This window comes from Sinohyriopsis cumingii, chromosome 8 (genome assembly GCF_028554795.1).
Source record: "Sinohyriopsis cumingii isolate HCF-2022 chromosome 8, ASM2855479v2, whole genome shotgun sequence".
Taxonomy (NCBI): Eukaryota; Metazoa; Mollusca; class Bivalvia; order Unionida; family Unionidae; genus Sinohyriopsis; species Sinohyriopsis cumingii.
The window spans coordinates 102,037,169-102,056,949 of record NC_142968.1 but is presented as its reverse complement, the minus strand read 5'-3'; the positions used below and the strand labels follow the sequence as shown (position 1 = coordinate 102,056,949).

Here is a 19,781-nt window from a genome sequence, read left to right as displayed (position 1 = left end):
TTTTCCACTTATAAATATTAAATACTTTGTCACATTTTTATAGTTTATTTCATCTGTATTTATTTTAACTGTAGTTTTTTTTATATAAATATTTCTCCATTTGTTCATCAGTTTGGAAAACGGATGCCTTCGAAATCCTTTTTAACTTTCAGTCTTAAAGTTGTATTTAGTTTCATTTTGAATTTTAACCATTCTTGTTAATCAACACAAGAAAATTCCCTGTATCTTGCTCAATTTAAAGACGAAAAGCTTTAACTTTCTGAAAAGAATTACACATTTCTCTTTATTTATCATTTTATTTAACAGTTTTTGTATAGTTGGTTTTCTATCCCAGTCAACATTTATCATCTTTTTGTATAGTTGGTTTTCTATCCCAGTCAACATTTATCATCTTTTTGTATAGCTGATTTTCTATCCCAGCCAACATTTATCATCTGATAATCAATTTTATCAGAAATGTATTTGTCTAGAACTAATTGGTAGTCTTTTAAAACGTCATGCTAGTTCAATGGAATTTTCAAATCGATCTCAAGAATTCAACCATTATCAAATACATCTGTCAATATGACATATTTTCTTCTATCCATCACATCTGCATGTTATTCTTAAACTGTAAGTGTCAGGGTACATAATGAATATACATGGAACTTCTGTAACCACCATCAGTTTGGTCTTACCATCTTTGTCCAAGTAGCATGCGCTGCATGTTTATGTCAATACATGCTAATTCCACGAATTCCATTATTTTTCATCAGTTTCAGTTACACATATTGATATATTTCAATTTGCATCATGTCATAATATATGAGGGCCTGGATTATAATTTTTCATACAAAAAATGAAAAATATTGTGAATATTTCTTCCTTTACAAAATAATTATGAGGATCAATAATGTGTTCGGGTTAGAATGTTCAACGACATCATACATATACTGGCAGTCATTATTTTTTATATGATCGAATCCTTTAGCAACGAGTTAAATATTTCTTTTAGTTTTTGGGCTTTTTCTTTGAGCCTTCTAAGGCCATATTTATATTCGTATGGGTACATGTCTTTTCTCAGATATTTATATTTCATGTCTCTAAAATGTTTTAGTGTTTCTGTTAATTTTTCATCACTTAAATATTTGCCTAGCTATTTGTATACTGTCCATTGAAACCTGATTGTCCGTAAAATGTTCGTTGTTTTTCGTCTTTTACAAGTGTTGAAACTAACAAATCCTTACTAAATGAAGTATATTTTCCTTCGTTGTTCAGTGTGATATTTACTTATTCGTCCGGATAGTTTTTGACCAATGTTTCATGAACACGTGACTATCTTAACCCGATCATTTATGAATAAACAGCTGTATCTATTTAGAGATTAGTGATTTAAAATTAATGTATAATGTGCTGAACGTTGCTACTGGCTTGTTCAATCATCGAAATTCGTCATTTTATGTTACATTTAGTTGAGTGAAAGCATTTTTGAACTTCTGTGAACACCGAAGGTGTTTTTAATATTTTAAAAATCTCTGTATACTAAATCTGCATTTTTACTGTTCGCATCGTAAAACACTTGAATGCAATCTGGGCCTCTGTAAAATACTGATATATCTTTTTTATAAAACTGTATTGAGGTAAAAATGAAACCTTTATGGCTTTGACCATCATATTTAATTTGACTGATTTGCATTTGTGCCTGTTGTACAGGAATAATATATTTCGAGTTGTGATTTTATAATTTTTCTGGTGTTTGAAAAACAAAATTCAATAATTAATACCAGACAGTATATTAATCATGTTTGTTTATCTGTAATTACAACAATCTTAAATTAATATTTTATTTGAACATAAATGTATTTCCCATGTTTGTCGTTTTTAGGAACTCGTTACTGAAATGTATAATATGTAATTAACATGTCAAAATTTCATAAGATAGATAGACAGATAGATAGATAGATAGATAGATAGATAGATAGATAGATAGATAGACAGATAGATAGATAGATAGATTAATGATGATGATGATAGATAGATAGATAAATATATATATATATATATATATATATATATATATATATATATATATATATATATATATATATATATAGATAGATAGATAGATAGATAGATAGATAGATAGATAGAAAACATTTCTTTATTAAATACCGTTTAAAATAGTTACTTTCAGTTGTAATGCGTTCCGCGACGTTGATTTTGAAGCTGTTGTTACCTGCTTCCAACATTTTATACAGATTTATAGATGACACTGTCCTCTACTTTGACCGTAGATGTATGAAACGAATGACTACATCTATTTAGTTTGTACTTTCATGGTCGATCTATTTGATAAATTGTTTTCCACACCATAATATAAGCATTAACAACTTTTTTTACGTGTATAAAAGACTTTTAGTTTTAGCTTTTATGCAAATCTATGGACGAGTCTCATATGAGCGGACAATACCCTTATATGTGTAATCTCACAAATATTCAATGCTGTCACACAGCCATCTTATTCTTTGGTTTATTTACAAAGTTGGTATATGAAATGTCGATGAACGTTTAATGACAATATCCATTTGGCTGCTGTTTATTGTCAATTTGTCTTTTTCTGTGGTGAAAATGTATACGCTCATCTGTTTTCTTTCTTAAGAGGGTCTCTTCAAAAGCCTGATTCATAGCTAAAAATAACTTTCCTTTCATAAACCAAATTATCTCATTTCTCGAAACGTGGTCCATTGTCATCAAAATCTTGATACAAATTATTGATTATTTTCGGTCGTCAAATATACACTCATTTAAAAATCGTTTACATTTGTGATAATTTTATTTCAACTTTGACTGTTCGTACATCTTAATTATGTTCAAGGTGGAGAATTTATTAAAAAGTCTCTTATTTTTCCTCGCTTAATTCGGTACACCAAGTATATAAATATTGTCACTTTACCGTGTGTTTTACAAAAGCCCTTTCGCGATTCATTTTGATGATTTTATCTATCTAACAATATATAAATAAAAAAAATTAATATATTGCTTGTCAGTAAAGTAATTTAAACTAATGTCATTCATTTGCAAATCTAATACATAATCTACTTATCCACTATGGCCTGGTGTTCACTAAATGCTGGTGTCCGTTATAACCAGTGGGTTAGGCTAAATGTGCCATTATTATCAGACGTTCACACTAAACATGTGTCAATTATGATTTCGTTTTAAATGTGTATCCGTTAATAGCATGGATCCCTGACGATTTTGCAAAAGACTGGTTTCGCTATGGTGACATCGGAAACCAGCCTCGAAGTTTCACGCAAACAAATTATTCAATAATACATTTACTTTCTGTTTGATACTTTTCATTCCGTTGATGAATATCAAATATTTTTTAACTATGTATGTATGTATGTATGTATGTATGTATGTGTGTGTGTGTGTGTGTGTGTGTGTATTTGATGCTACCATCCAAGGTGTAGAGAGGTGCATTTCTGATGTGAAATCATGGATGACATGTAACAAGCTGCAGATGAATGATGATAAAACTGAGGCCATTCTGATTACAACACAAAGACTTTCTCATTCACATCCTTTACCTCAAACAATAAATAGCGACGCCAACATTAAATTCACACAATCAGTACGAAACCTAGTTGTTACTCTGGACAGTACTCTCACATTGCACCAACATGTCATGAACATATGCAAGGCTGCATATCTTGAGCTGAGATGCATCAGCTCCATTCGCAAATATCTTTCAGTTGATGCCACTAAAACACTTGTGTGTTCATTAGTACTTTCAAGACTGGACTATTGTAACTCAATTCCGTCTGGTTCATCTCAATATCTACTCCAAAAACTTCAAAAAGTTAAAAACACAGCTGCTCGGATCATACTTAGAGTACCATGATCAGAGCACACCTCCCCGCTGCTCGGTACCCTACGCTGGCTTATCCATTCGATCCAGAATCAAACACAAAATGCCTTCTCTGTGCTACGTTTCACTGACGGACTCTAGTCAAACATACCTCTCCGACCTCACCCATATGTACACACCAGGAAGATACTTACACTCCTCTTCTGACAATCGTATACTCATTATTCCCACTACGAAACCAAAGCCATATGGACAGAGGGTTTTTTTGCATACCAGGGCCCAGCAACGTGGAATGAATTGCCCACTGAACTTAGACACAAATACACAGTGATCACATTCAAGAGAGCTCTCAAAACTCACTTATTTCGACTGCAAGAACAAACCTTAAGACCTAGTAATGTTTCCTACCTTAAATATTCTCATCATGTTTTTTATGTTTTCTAATTTCATGGTGTTTATGTTTGTAATCATATCATTATATATATGTTTCATCTTATAAATGTTGTCTAATGTTGTAAAGCTCTCAGAGCTTCTAAAGATTAGGCGTTAAATAAAGTCCTCATTATTATTATTATTAGTATGTATGTATGTATGTATGTATGTATGTATGTATGTATGTATGTATGTATGTATGTATGTATGTAATTCGATTTGGCGGTTTGAATAGTTAATAAGTGAATCGGACACACGTTGATCACTTTACGTTGTTCAACACTGTAATTCAATAGTTTGACCTTTTCTTTATTGCTCTTCTCTTTTATGAAGAAATCTGCGGAGAAGATTATCAATCTAGATGTAGCTCTGGCACACTGAAATTCCAGTTGATGACTTCTTTTATTTTGTCGTCTGCTTTGGAAAACTCTATTAAGATCAAGACAAATAAAAATAACTTTAAACTAGAATTTCCGTGTATCAGCATCTGCGCCGAAACTGTTATTCCATTCCAAGCATCAGAATTCTTATGAAGGTTCCAAGAATTTTTATTTTTTATATTTAAAATATTTTATAGATACGTTTCGGGGGTGTGTGTGTGTGTGTGTGTGTGTGTGTGTGTGTGTTTTCAAAGCTGTTTCGTCATTATATGGAGTGACATGGATACAGTGTTGTTTAATGTGAGGTTTCGGGTGATTTGTTTACAGCCAAGCTGAAGCTGAGTTCTTGAAACTTTCTGAACTAGTGCAAAACTTAAGGTTAGGCTCAAAGTCCTAACCTTTTGACTTTCTGTAAGTTGAAGTTAGAATCACTGAATAATCATAATCCTTTTCTTCTAAAAACTTGGTCTTCTTACAAAATTGTCAAATGGAAGAGTAGAATTTATTTTATACAAGCCTTTTTCACACAATGCTTTTTCTATCTTGTTAAGATATTTTGTCTTGTGAACTCTGACACATTTACTCATTTATTTGGATAATAAGCTGAGTATAAATGTAAACTTTACATACGTAGCACGCATGTATTCGATTTTCCTCCTACATAATGTATACCCTGTTTTCACCTATCGTCATGGATATAACGTTTCATAGAGCCATCTCTTTAACAGTTTACATGTGAAACAACTATATCATATTATCATATAATAATACTGAAAACAACAACATCAAATCTTGTCATTTAATGAAAAGAATGATGCCATTTGTTATAACAAAATTGATAAAAATGGTGAAAAAGTTATATGTATGGTACATAAATCGTCCGTCCAAACATGGTACCAATATAGGGAGATATGCGTTTAGTCACTACATGCTATGTGCGCGCCTCTGTGTGTGTGTGTGTGTGTGTGTGTACACTAAATAATTCATTACGCTTGCTCATTATTATCAGTCTGGAAGACTAGTTTATCAATGTAACCCAGGTATGTAATATGATCTAGGTCAGAACAGTGCTGTCATCGTAAATACAAGTCATTTGTCACCCACACCTATGGAATAATAAATTAACACTTCCTGCAGAATTGTGCAGGTGTCAGCAATGCCCAATGTGCAATGTATATCAATTTACACTTCATGCAGAATTGTGCAGGTGTCAGCAATGCCCAATGTGCAATGTATATCAATTTACACTTCATGCAGAATTGTGCAGGTGTCAGCAATGCCCAATGTGCAATGTATATCAATTTACACTTCAAAGTATTGTCCTTTACGATGTGAGAAACAATAAGAAAACGTCGGCGTTCTTAAAGAAAATCCAAGTCATAAATACATACATACATACATACATACATACATACATACATACATACATACATACGTACGTACATACATACATACATACATACACACACGATTTAGCCAACAGTATATTCTCTTCTGTAGCATTTAAAAGGTTTAAGACGAAATCGGAAACTAATTACATTTTGAGAAAAATAATACGAAAAGAAAATTTGTATTGCTTAGGGAAAAGTTTGAGATCTGAAATAAAAAAGACCATTTTGGGAAAGATACAAAATTATGTAACGCCTACAACAGAGCTGGTATTAAATAGGACCCCTTGTCAATGAAAATAAATAAATAACATGTTTTAATGCTTGAATCGTTACAAACAACATCTTTCAGAACGTGATTATATGATATATAGTATAAACGTGGTCTGTTTCTCATTGTAGAATAACTTACGTAAGGCAATGCTACCATGAACAATGTAATCGTCGTGACTTAGTCGTCAAGACATACTAATTACGGTCAGTCATGATTTGGCACCTAAGATAACAGTTTCCCACTGATCTGGTGGTCTAAGTACCGACCACACATGAAATGAGATGTAATTTTTCATTTAATTTTCTCACATGTTTAGGATATTTATGAGATTCAAAAACTCGTCACGAGTAATACTGACATTGTGTATATACTTCGATATTTGCAAAATGTATAATGAGCAAATTACTTACAGTAACTACAATTTCATGATGCATCGGTTTTACTGCGCTCTCTCACCGGTTCGTGTACAACAATTTCATCTGGAATTAGAGGGAAAACAGGGAGCTATTGGTATAATGAAACACCTACTCTGGTCTTTGGACATAATGGAACACCTTTGGTCTCTAGGTATAATGAAACACCTAGTATGGTCTTTGTGCATAATGTAACATCTACTGTGGTCTTTAGGCATAATAGAACACCTAATATGTTATTTGGGCATAATGGAACACCTACTATGGTATCTGGGCATAATGGAACACCCACTATGGTCAGTCTATATTCCTTGTTTGAAGTTGGAACGTCCAGTTCAAGGCGCGAAAAACCACAATTCATCAATTGAATATTGCGCCATTGCTAGCAAGAAACCATTAGAAACCACTGCTTCGGTTCCTTGCTCATTTGAAGAGATGGTTTACTCGGTACTAATCCCTTAAGATCCATTGATTTTAACGGTGGTTAAGATTCTTCTTGATGTACATTTTATTTTAAATTTAAATATGTATCACAAAACATTAACATATATCCCCAACGTTTTCAAAAGATAATATTAATATTGATGAGACGTGCGGTTATGGAATTGAAGAATATTCACATGCCAGACACAGGGCTGTAGACCATGTGTCAAAATCATGAACATCCCAAACTTTTTACCGTCAACTGAAGATAGACTAAACTATTTTCTAAATAGCTTTTCCTGTCTTTGTCACGGAGAAGTATTCAGTGTAAATGAAACTGACCTATCTTGCGCTCAATATGCAACATACGACATAACTTCCGGTTCAAAGCTGTGAAACGCGTGAGAGGAGAGGCTAAAACTTCAGGATATAGCGCTTTCTACTGCATAAAGTTTTAAATAAAATAAGAAATGTTCAAAAAAAGAAGGGAAAATATTTTAAAAAGAAAGCAATAACCCTTATAACTTTACGCTGCATAAACATGTGCAGTAAAATTTGAATTATGGTCGTAGTTTAAAGAAGAGTCGAGACTCACACAGTTACTGCAACTGCCGGACTTATCACAATTAAAGTAATTCCACAGAAACCGAGAAGCTCCGAATTCTGAAAGTCGTCGAAAGGACTTTCAAATGCAAATATGTTGGAAAGCCTGAGCTAACTGGATTTTTATTTAACTTATTAGGACTAGCAATTGTCAATGACGGTGTGGGATACAACAACAGACATCGTAACAAGAAACTAGCGAAGAATGGTCGATTCTAGCATGCAGTTCTAAGCAACAGCCAATCAATCTGCAACTGTACAGCACAAAAAATGGCACTTATATAGCACAAATAAATCGATCCGCAGTTGTATAGCACACAAAAATCGAGCCGCAGTGGTTTAGCACAAATAAATCGAACCGCAGTGGTTTAGCCACAAATTTGTTTTTTTTATCCGCGCATAACAAATAGTGATCTTGGCTGGTAATAACACAAAATATATATCCATGCAAGGAAATAGTGTTCTTCCTTTATGTATCTTATAAAATCTTCATGAAGAAAAATCATATTGACAGTGAATTAGACAAATAAATAAATAAATAAATAAATAAATAAATAAATAAATAAAATGTATTTCATAACCATACAAATCATTTGCTCCTTTGTTTCTTAATAACATTTAATGGTAGACTATGTATGATTTATCACACTTGCTTACGTCTATTCCTTTCATCTAGATGCATTTTTTATTACCATGTTTTTATTACCATGTTTATGTCATAATAAATAAGAAAAAATAAACGTTGTTGTTGTTGTGAAAATATCACATAAACGAACGACCAGAAGATAGAAACTTTTAGTATCAAAGCTGAGTGAAATATTGTCAAATGGCCTTCTTATAAATATATTGTTCGGTCTGGTAGTTTGCTTTTGTCCTTGTTGTTTTAGTTTCCTTTTCAGCCTGTTTCTAATACCCCCGCCCCCCAATTTTGTTTTACATGTATGTAGCGTCACATTTGTTAACTGAGCAGAAAGTAGTAATACACCTTCCCCGCCTCACCCCGAATTCCTACGTACTGGCATAATTTGGTGCGTCTCGCTGGCTGATGTACGCCTTTTGTTAAGTTAGATATATTTGCATTCTCTATGTAGAGTCAACCTTTTTCTCTTCCTCCCCCATATATACTCAGAATCATCCAGATGAACCTGCGTAATCCGGCCATCAATATCATTAAAATAATGTAAACCAGATTATACGGTGAACTGGCATATTCAGTGTCAGATCCGTCCGGCTACGATAGACTACATTTTGCAGCCACAATACTCGGGAATCCCGAATATTTAGGTGCCTGTTAAGAATGGTTAGAGCGTCAATTTAATTTAATTAACCAATCCTATCCAAAAGAAGGTAAAACCTCAGTAAAACGTGATATTAGTATGTCAAATACCATCCTATCCAAAAGAAGGTAAACTTCAGTAAAACGTAATATTAGTATGTCAAATACAATCCTATCCAAAAGAAGGTAAACCTCAGTAAAACGTAATATTAATATGTCAAATACCATCATACCCAAAAGAAAGTAAACCTCAGTAAAACGTGATATTAGTATATCAAATACCATCCTATCCAAAAGAAGGTAAACCTCAGTAAAAAAAATTATTAGTATGTCAAATACCATACTATCCAAAAGAAGGTAAACCTCAGTAAAACGTGATATTAGTATGTCAAATACCATCCTATCCAACTGTAGGTAAACCTCAGTAAAACGTAATATTAGTATGTCAACTACCATCCTATCCAAAAGAAGGTAAATCTCATTAGAACGTAATATAAGTATGTCAACTACCATCCAATCCAAAAGAAGGTAAATCTCAGTAAAACGTGATATTAGTATGTCAACTACCATCCTATCCAAAAAAAGGTAAGCCTCAGTAAAACATGATATTAGTATGTCAAATACCATCCTATCCAAAAGAAGGTAAACCTCAGTAAAACGTGATATTAGTATGTCAGCTACCATCCTATCCAAAAGAAGGTAAATCTCATTAGAACGTAATATAAGTATGTCAACTACCATCCTATCCCAAAGAAGGTAAACCTCAGTAAAACGTGATATTAGTATGTCAACTACCATCCTATCCAAAAGAAGGTAAATCTCACTAAAACGTGATATTAGTATGTCAAATACCATGCTATCCAAAAGAAGGTAAACCTTAGTAGAACGTGATAATAGTATGTCAAATACCATCTTATCCAAAACAAGGTAAACCTCAGTAAAACGTAATGTAAAACGTAATATAAGTATGTCAACTACCATCCTATCCAAAAGAATGTAAACCTCAGTAAAACGTAATATAAGTATGTCAACTACCATCCTATCCAAAAGAAGGTAAACCTCAGTTGTTGTTGTACAGTTTTACGCCATTTTTCAGCACACGATAGGCTATACATCGCGGCCAGTATTAATGGTGGATGAAAACTCCGGAAAAAATCACCGACCCACGAGAAGCTACTGGCAAGCTATCTCACATACCCACATTAGCCGAATCCGAGACTCAAACCCACGTAAACAGAGGTGAGATGGCAGTGATCCGTAACGGAGAGCGCTTTAAATCACTAGGCCACTCGGGGCCCCTGTAAACCTCAGTAAAACGTAAGCTAAGTGTGTCAACTACCATCCTATCCAAAAGAAGGTAAACCTCAGTAAAAAAAATAATATTAGTATGTCAACTACCATCCTATCCAAAAGAAGGTAAACCTCAGTAAAACGTAAGCTAAGTGTGTCAACTACCATCCTATCCAAAAGAAGGTAAACCTCAGTAAAACGTGATATTAGTACGTCAACTACCATCCTATTCAAAAGAAGGTAAACCTCAGTAAAACGTGATATTAGTATGTCAACTACCATCCTATCCAAAAGAAGGTAAACCTCAGTAAAACGTAAGCTAATTGTGTCAACTACCATCCTATCCAAAAGAAGGTAAACCTCAGTAAAACGTAATATTAGTATGTCAACTACCATCCTATCCAAAAGAATGTAAATCTCAGTTAAATGTAATGTTAGTATGTCAACTACTATCCTATTCAAAAGAGGTTAAACTACTTTATTTTGAAGTCGATCAGCCCAACTTTCAGTCTAAAATGGCGTGAAAATGTATTATTAGTTTTTAAAAATAAATTTGGAGGGGAGACATTGAAATTCTCAAAAATGTATTTCTTTCGATTAAAAATAGAATGGTACAGTATGTACAATATCTATGAAAACTTTGTTAAAAATGTCACGGAAAAAATTGATATACAGAATTTAAACAAATTTAAATATATCCAATGATTAAGATTTGAAGCTATAGCCGTGTTATTGATCTACATTAGATAAAATCTAAGCGGCACGGATTGGCGTTCCTTTGATGCGCAAACGTGTATTCTTAAATAGAATCTGCATTCCACAACATTGATCAAAGATCCTTACCGACCCAGAATAATCGTGTCATATAATTATTTGTTGAAAAAATAATTTAAAAATACGTCTTTTGTTAATTCTTGGAGCAAATATAAATCAAGCTTTTAAATAAGATTGAACGGAATAAATACATGAAACGTTCAAGTCCATACTGGTTCCACTTTTGAGCTCTAGGTAAACTCATCATTTTAGTTAACATCTATATTTGCATCACACCAGCGACTATGTTTCGAGTTTATTCTTTTTTTTTTTTTTTTGTTAAAGGAAAAAATGTAGTGACTCTAGGTAGTTAGTGTCCTATTGTATTTCGTTATCGTTGTCATTTTCATAGCGGGTAAAGAAAATTAGTTGGTCAATGACTTGATAATCTTACAGGGAAAACCTGAGGATACAATACAGACATTAATTAAAACATCACTTTATACGTCGAGCTTTTTACGACTGCCATTGATTATCCGATTTACGCAATTTCTATCAAGCGTTCATGACGTTTTCGTGGTATTTTTTAATGTCCGTTTCACGATCGTGACAAAGCGCTCATCTCTCCTACTTCGTTACCAGGTTTAGTCACATCCAATGACAGATATATGCTTATGAGATTGACAGGGGGACTTCCATAGGATGCTTAAATGGCACGGACTATCTAAAATTATCTTAATATTGTACCAAAAAACCGAAAGAAATATTGATTTTAATGGATCCGACAATTTTTCTTTTCAATATCTATTTTAAAGCTAAGACAGTTTTGAAATATATCGTGCAAGTACTGGTGAAGCAATATTCTTGCAAGAAGATGAGCAGACAAAAAAATCCCATTTGAGCCTCGAAAGGAACATGATGTCACACTTGAGGGCAAGAATAAAAGCCAGCCCACAAAAAGAGCAAAATACAGCTGGCTGAAACGTAGTTACCTTTAACATCTTTCTTTTAAACAGCAGATAGGATAGAGATGTTGAAAGTAGTGTTACTTGTCGCCCTCGTTGGCTACTGTGGTAAGTAAAAAGTTCTTTTCCTTTTCCTTTTTAATATCTTTTTTTTTTTTGGTGCAAATGTGTAGACTTGAAATGTATGAATTATTCAATTGATATAGCAGTTCAGGGATAACAGCATCAAATTGTATGTGTTCTTCATACATTTAAGATGAGAAAAGAAGTTTTTAGGATTCAAGTTATTTACAAATAGAAGTCCTAATGTGCATCATTTGTGGTTAAGAATACCACCAAAACAAAATATTAAAAAAAAGAAATTTGGCGTCAATCTTGTATTTGAAGCAAAATATTTTTGTGAAAAAAGGAAACCAAATGACGAATGAAAATTTTAAAAGCAAAATCTTTTCTAATAAGAAAAATAAAGATCAAGATTAGGGCTGATTAACAGGATTATTAAATTTATTGATTATGCAGTTGCTATCCGGTAAAACAGCTTCATTCAAGTTTCAAAATCAATAATCCCTTATTACGTATATAACGTGAAGAAGAAGAAGAAAAAAAAAACAGATTTAGAAATAAAATTTTAACAAAATTTACACAGAAAACGAAATGTTTTTCTTTCTAATGGAGTATATAAATTATTAAAACGCTAGTTTATTTTGCAGGCAATTTCATTTAATATCAAACTCCTCAAGAATAAAAAGAAAAATAATTTGCTAGATAAAGAAAGATAAATATTGATTATATCAATTATATTCCAACTGGAGAGAATTAACATATTTAGAAAAGATGTAACCTGAGTTGTAAGACGAATATGTAAATTTGACTTATACGCAGCTAGTTATGTAAGACGAGTCACCTACAAGAATACCTCTTCTTCTGAGTTAGTTGAACGTAAGTTAATGATAAAACAACACACCATAAAGTTAGCGCGACAATACAACTACCTTGATAGACAGATCATAGCAGGCTGAATAATACCAATAAGAGCACGGTAAGTCAGACCTGGATTAATCGAATACTAGACATCTCTTCATTATTCGACTAGTGGATACTACTTGATTAATCGGAAACTGGATAAGCATTTTTATAAGTCGTATAATATACATCACTTGATTAATCGAAAACTATACATTACTTGATAAATCGAATACTAGACATCACTTGAATACTCGAATACTGGACATCACTTGATTAATCATATGCTAAAAATCGCTTGATAAATCGAATACATCACTTGATAAATCGAAGGCTAGACTATACTTGATTAATGGAATACCGGACATAATTTGATTATTCGGACACTATAAATCACCTGATTAATCGAATACTAGACATCACTTATTAATGGAATACTGTACGTCACTTCGTTATCTTGGTCAGTTTTAACATAAATAAATCTCGAAAAACTGAGAAATCAAAAAATCCAAGGCGTTTGTTAACCCGCAGTATTCAGACTTTCTAAAGTTCTGCTGTATGTTCTAATTATCGAATGAGAAAGTGTTCATCTTTGAGGACACTCGTCTCAGAACGCCACCATTTAAAACAAATGACGTAATATACTGTGTAAAACCTATCTGGTTGCGAATACCGTTGATACATTAGTTTCATAGTGCCAACAAAGCATTTTCACAAAATATGATGAACATTTTTTAATTTAAGTGATTTCATTTGTTGATATTAAGCTAGGCATACATTTCACCCAATCAGATTTCTCAGTTCTAGACTCAAATCCACACTTAAGTTATCGATGTGAAAGCAAAATGCCCTAATCTGCCGGTTCATTATACAACGACATATAAGGGTCTATACTGTTCACAGTAAGGTGAGCGGTTAGCCAGGAGTCTGTAAGAGATATTGTCTAACTTTCAAGCTTAAATAAATTTTCAGATTTCACGTACGTTTAATTATTGGTTAGTCTATGCCAAGAGTGTTGTTAATCGCTATTGCTGGTCGTTTCTATGAATGGGTTATGTCTTGTTCTTAAAAATTCATCTCGCAAAAAAGTGTCACGAGACGAGGTTGACATAACAACTTCAAGAATGGGTATCTAGACTCACTTTTATGTTTATGAATGAATGATGATTGTCACAAAGCGCGGACGTATTTCGTTTCAAATGCATGATATATGTATACTATTAATTACAATGCCTTCGGGTGACATAAAATGAGAAATAAAAGCGGTAATTTCTAACGTGGACATTGTTTGTCACATGACGGTCTTTTGAAGGATGACTGACCACTGGTCTATCTGAAGGACAATGTCCAGACCAGGGGTCTCAAACACGCGGCCCACGGGAAGCATGCCGCCCGCCAAGCCCTATCATGTGGCCTGCAAAATGACTGGGTCACAAGGTGTCATGAGAAACAACAAAGGTGGTGCGGCCCTTGGGCCATCGAAAATGCCCTCATGCGGCCCTCAGGGTGGTTTGAATTTGAGATCCGTCGTCTAGATTATAGCAGGTGTTGTATTCAGAGGTTACGGGAGAGTTATTGTGCTTCCTATCTTCCTGGGTATCATCTTTTACATAAATGCCGTCATTTGTTAATATAAAATGTAGATCGTAACTTAGACATTATTAAATATCCGCGATTGGTATATTAACTTATGCTGTTGTTTTTAGTGTCTAAAACCATTTTTCAGTACAATATATGTTATACATGGCGGCGAATATAACTGCTGTAGGAAGAACCCGGGAAAACCCCGGGAGGAACCAGCGACCCACGGGAAGCTCTTTCTTAATTTATTCAAGTTCTCAATCTACGTTGTTCGCTTTAAAAGTACAAGTAGAAATAAGAAAGTCAATATGGTAGAATCTCTTATACACGGTGATTTTGCAAGAAAAGTCGTCTGCTGTTTTTGAAAAGTTAAAAGATGGTTTTATTACTCTTATAAACACCTACAATGGAAAAATGTTTATAATAGATGGCATGAATCAATGTAATAAAGAAGTTCGGACATACATTCACGAGATAACCGAAAATAATGTGGAAGTCCATGGCCAATGTTGGCGCATCCCATATCTTTCGAAATTTGAAGATATTTGTTGCACTGATGGCGTAACAATGTCACTGCTAATCGCTTAGAAATCGAAACAGCTATAGCTATTCACTTATTTGAAGCATGAGTTAGTGACCTGACCTGCTTGTTAGTGTCCTGCAATGGAATGATAGAGTGATTAGGAATCTTCATATGCGAGGATCATGGGCCAAGCCCAGTATGTCAATACTGTCTCAATATCTTTCTACTTTTAAATTATGTTTTAAATCGTAGAAGGAATACTATTTAAGTACCTATAGACATATATTACTGACAATGAGCTACTTTACAAGTTGTCTTCAGTCAAGAATCCTTTCGTGTCATTCAACAATATATATTTTTTAAATATTAATAAATTTGTTGATCTTACGATAACATGAGCTCATATACATGTCTTTTCGGAATACTTCCAACACTTTCGACTGACTTTTGAAACTGGGGACTTAAAATAACGGAATGCTCTTTTCTACATGACTGTCATTCTCACTTAAAAAATCTGTACGCTTGACGAGCGAAATCCTAAGTTTCCCACATTGTCTGCAGCATTGGGTTTAACCTTAGATGGTGACTGGAAGTGGCCCTGACACATACCTGCCATATTTCGCTTAAATTCAAAAATGACTATTTTATTTTTATTTCGAGGTAGTAACATTTTAAGGAAGTAAAAAGTCTTTAGAAGAAATATTACTATCCTTCATACGACGATGATTAAAGTACGCCAATGTTATTGTCTTGGATGGTTCCAGAATAAACGCCATATAGGTTGGAAAAAATCTACCATTAAAGGTAGCACGAATTGTAATGGAATTAACAAGAAGTACCATCATAGAATATTTGTGTAAGAAAACTGATTGGTTGAATTTAAAGAAAGACGAAATATTAATATATTGTGTACCTTTTAAAAATTATTATGTGCGATTTCATCACCCCAAATAATCTCTGATCCAACAAATTATAACTTAAGGAACATGTTTAACCGCGGAAGTCATAATTTTAGATTAAAGAAACAAGAAAGTATTTTATGTATTCGTGTATTACTTCTTGAAATAAGTATTCGCCCTAACCCCCAACACCATATTACATAAAATAACAAAAACTCAGAAATGATAAAAACGCCTGCTCCGCCTCAGTATTATAATTATGACATGAATAAATGTGTCTAAACATGCTTACAAAAACAGAAACAAATCTTGAGCGCTGTATAAGAAAAACTTATTTGTTCATTATATTATTAAATTACCAAATTGTTACTGAGGAGAGACATCTGAATGTTCTTTCTCACTATTTTACAGACCAATTGAAACGTTAGTCACAAGTCACAGGGGGACAATGTTCATATAAGACAGAAAATAACCAGACAGAACTGCTTGAAATGAAACAATCAATTGTTAATATGTCAATAAACCGGCACACAATGTAAAAAGTTGTCATACGTTATGAACGGGTCATTTACTCGGCACGAATATAGATTTTCTTTCCATAGAATCTTTCAACGTGCCATTGTTTGACCAAAACGTTGAACAAACAGCAGGTAAACAGATATCAACCAAATTTTAACATCAACATATATATGCATTTCCTTGTTCCAGCCGCACAGAACATGGCTTCTCTGATGGCACTGTCATCTCTAGGGGGCGGTGGACTCGGGGGAAGTGGCCTCGGAGGTAGTGGGGGAGGAGGTAGTACTACCACCAGTGGCGGTACCGGTGGCGAAGGACTTAGCGGTCTTCTCAACAATCCCATGGTCCTTTGCCGCAGAACTGAAAACTTCCGTCCAATCCCTTGCAGACGAATAACCGGTATCTGTAACTTGATGTCCGTAACCCAATATGGATTTCCAGGTCTGTTGGAGTGCTCTCCCATGGGAATCGGCTGTTGCATTAAGGACTTCACCAGTCTCATGATGGTCAACATGCTCAACTAGTAAGTTTGTAGCAGAAGATGATTTAGTTACCATTGGTAACGGTAAATTCATAGGATTGCTATACATTTCATCTTGACGAGTTTTAAGATTATTTTCCCAGTAAAATGTCTTACTCTTTTGAAAGTAATGTGTATTTGATCTAAATAGATATTAAGTTTGTGACCAGAGATTTAATTTGCTAAAACAAGATAATCGGACATCGATGAAAACTGAAATTGCTTGCTTACGTATATTGTACCGAGTTTTCTGTCTCTTCTTTCATGTCTTTATGATCAGTGATGAGATACTGACGACATACTGGTAAGCAAGAAAAGTTTATTTTGTTTTCCTACCCGTAATTGGACAGAAGCAATGCTGGCTGATTGTAAACACTTTAAAATCAACCAGTAATCTCCATACAAACTATTTTAATTAATACAGTTTTTAATAGTTTCCCGGTAAATGAATTGTAATGGCTATTAAATACATTTTTAGTCTCTTTTCGCCTCCACCCCACTCCCCTGGTTTAGATTCCTTTCTTGCTCTGTTATTGCATGGTTTTATAACCTTGACTCTCAAGCTCAGGATCTAAGTCCTAAGTGTTTGATTTTCTCTAACTTTACTCAGTGTCTTTGGAGAAGTTATAAACTTTTGGCATTCTCTAACGTGAGTCAATGTAAAGGAATCATATACATTTGACATTCTCAGACTTTACTCAGTGTAATTGGAGAAATCTGAAACTTTTGACATTTTCTAATTTTGCTCAATGTAAAAGGAAAAATCCTAAAATGTTGAGAGTCGTTAACTTGACTCATTATAAAACTAGAGTCACAAAACTCGCGGAACATTCTTTATTGTGGTTATCCTCGCTGTGTCTTTCAATGACATTATTTGGACGTGTGCAAAACTCCATCTTCGCTAGCCAAGTTTCAGATATGTTAGCCCTATCTACACCTTGGCGGTTGGTACAGATATTTCAGAGCTTTGTCATAGTGACATTTATTGGATTTCATGAGTTGTCTCAATTAGCTTGTAATGCCATCTAACCAAGAGCGTGTACGTCGGCTGTCAACGGCAGAGGCAGTTAAGACATGTATCACAAAAAAGGTTTAACAGATATTTTCTTCAACCATTTATCAACACGGTCCGTATTTGTGTTCACTTGAGCAAAAATAAATAAAAGCGGCGATTGAAACTTTGTTTACTCCGTCTGCCATATTTTGGATTTCTATATCCCGAGCAGAGTCGATGGTCTCTCAATGTAAATAAGTTCAACTCCTACTCCTATTATTGGCATATAAACCTATTATTCGGTGGCTGTTCTTACAAGTAATTGGAGAACATGATCATGGATTTTTTTTTATGTTACGCATTATATTCAAGATTCTTTCCAGTTGGAAACTCCAAATCTAAGCAATTTGAGATTCCTGTGAGATTTGTTTTTAACTTCATGTACCTTAGCGGTAACACCGAACGCATAAATCAATAGGTCAAAGGTCGGCGTTAAGCACTACGGCGTAATAAACAAGGCAACGTCTTTTTTTCTCCATCGTTCATATTTAGCCAACGTTACATATTAGCAATATTCTTTAGCGTTAGCTTACAATAAAGTAAAAATGATTTCTTACCACCATTAACAACTGCCCTTTTTAAAAATGAGTTCATTTTAATACATTAACAGTGCCTTCCTAATAGTGATGTTCCAATCATGGAGTTAATCACTATTTAAGGGGCCAGTACTCTTGTGAATAATCATTTCAGTGCAGACTGTAATACAGATTTCATCTAAGATTGATAGTTGCATCTTGCAAAGGTGAAAAATATAAAAATCTAGTTGAAAAATCCTCTCGACGCTCTTTCTAAATCTTTCACACAAGTACACAACAAACAAACGAATAGATGTATAATTGGAGTATTGGACAAGTTTGAAACAGTGTTCAGATACTATGACGCGGTCCAGTTTCAGATTTATCTGGTTTGTTGTATAATAACAACGTCTTTCCTCTATTTCAGGTTGTCAGTACCCCATCGAACGCGAAATCTACAATCTTCATGATTTTCTATACAATCGATGCATTGTCCTGGTTGTTTGGCAACACTATCGGCATGAATCAGATGAGATGACAACGGCATTTCCCTTTTACTAATTTATTACCTTAAAGCTTCGTTCTTTTTACGCGTTTTTGTACATTTATTATTTTTTACATGTGTTTATATGGGACCCACTGAACGTTACATGAATTACATGTTTGTCCTGTAGTGCAGTTTTGAATTTCATATTTTCTTTTATGTCGTTCATTATTTCAAATAAAAATTGAAATAGTATGTTTCTGTGTAAATTTTTGAGAATAGTACACGCACACTTTTTCGAGAATAGTACACACACATATTTTCGAGAACAGTACACACACGCATTTTCCTGGAGTTGAAAGGTGAATTAGAGTCACTGCTAAAAAAAAGAAAAAAAAAAGAGGAAATTATTCCTGCTTTGATCGAAATCCAACTTACCGTCTGTACTTAAATACGAGTCGAATCAAACTGCAACATATATCCTGATCTGCCGGGGCATTATGCAGATCTGGGTCTGTGCAGTTTGCAGTAGGGCTCGTGTTATAAACGTGTATATACGCTTAGGTACAACAGCATTTATATCGGTCTCTGATTGACAGAAGTAAAGCTCTTCAGTCTTCAAGAACTTGAGTCGTGTTTATCTTATTTCATGGGGATGGAACTGGTAATCTTT

At 33.9% G+C, this 19,781-nt stretch overlaps 1 protein-coding gene across 1 annotated transcript; it reads left to right on the top strand.

The window, feature by feature from the left end:
* Positions 1 to 12,034: 12,034 nt before the first annotated feature.
* Positions 12,035 to 19,363, top strand: LOC149794258 (uncharacterized). Its single transcript, XM_089968391.1, has 3 exons — positions 12,035 to 12,158; positions 16,725 to 17,058; positions 19,052 to 19,363. Coding segments are annotated over exons 1-3 (378 nt in total). The 5' UTR covers positions 12,035 to 12,115; the 3' UTR covers positions 19,053 to 19,363.
* The last annotated feature ends 418 nt before the right edge of the window (positions 19,364 to 19,781 follow it).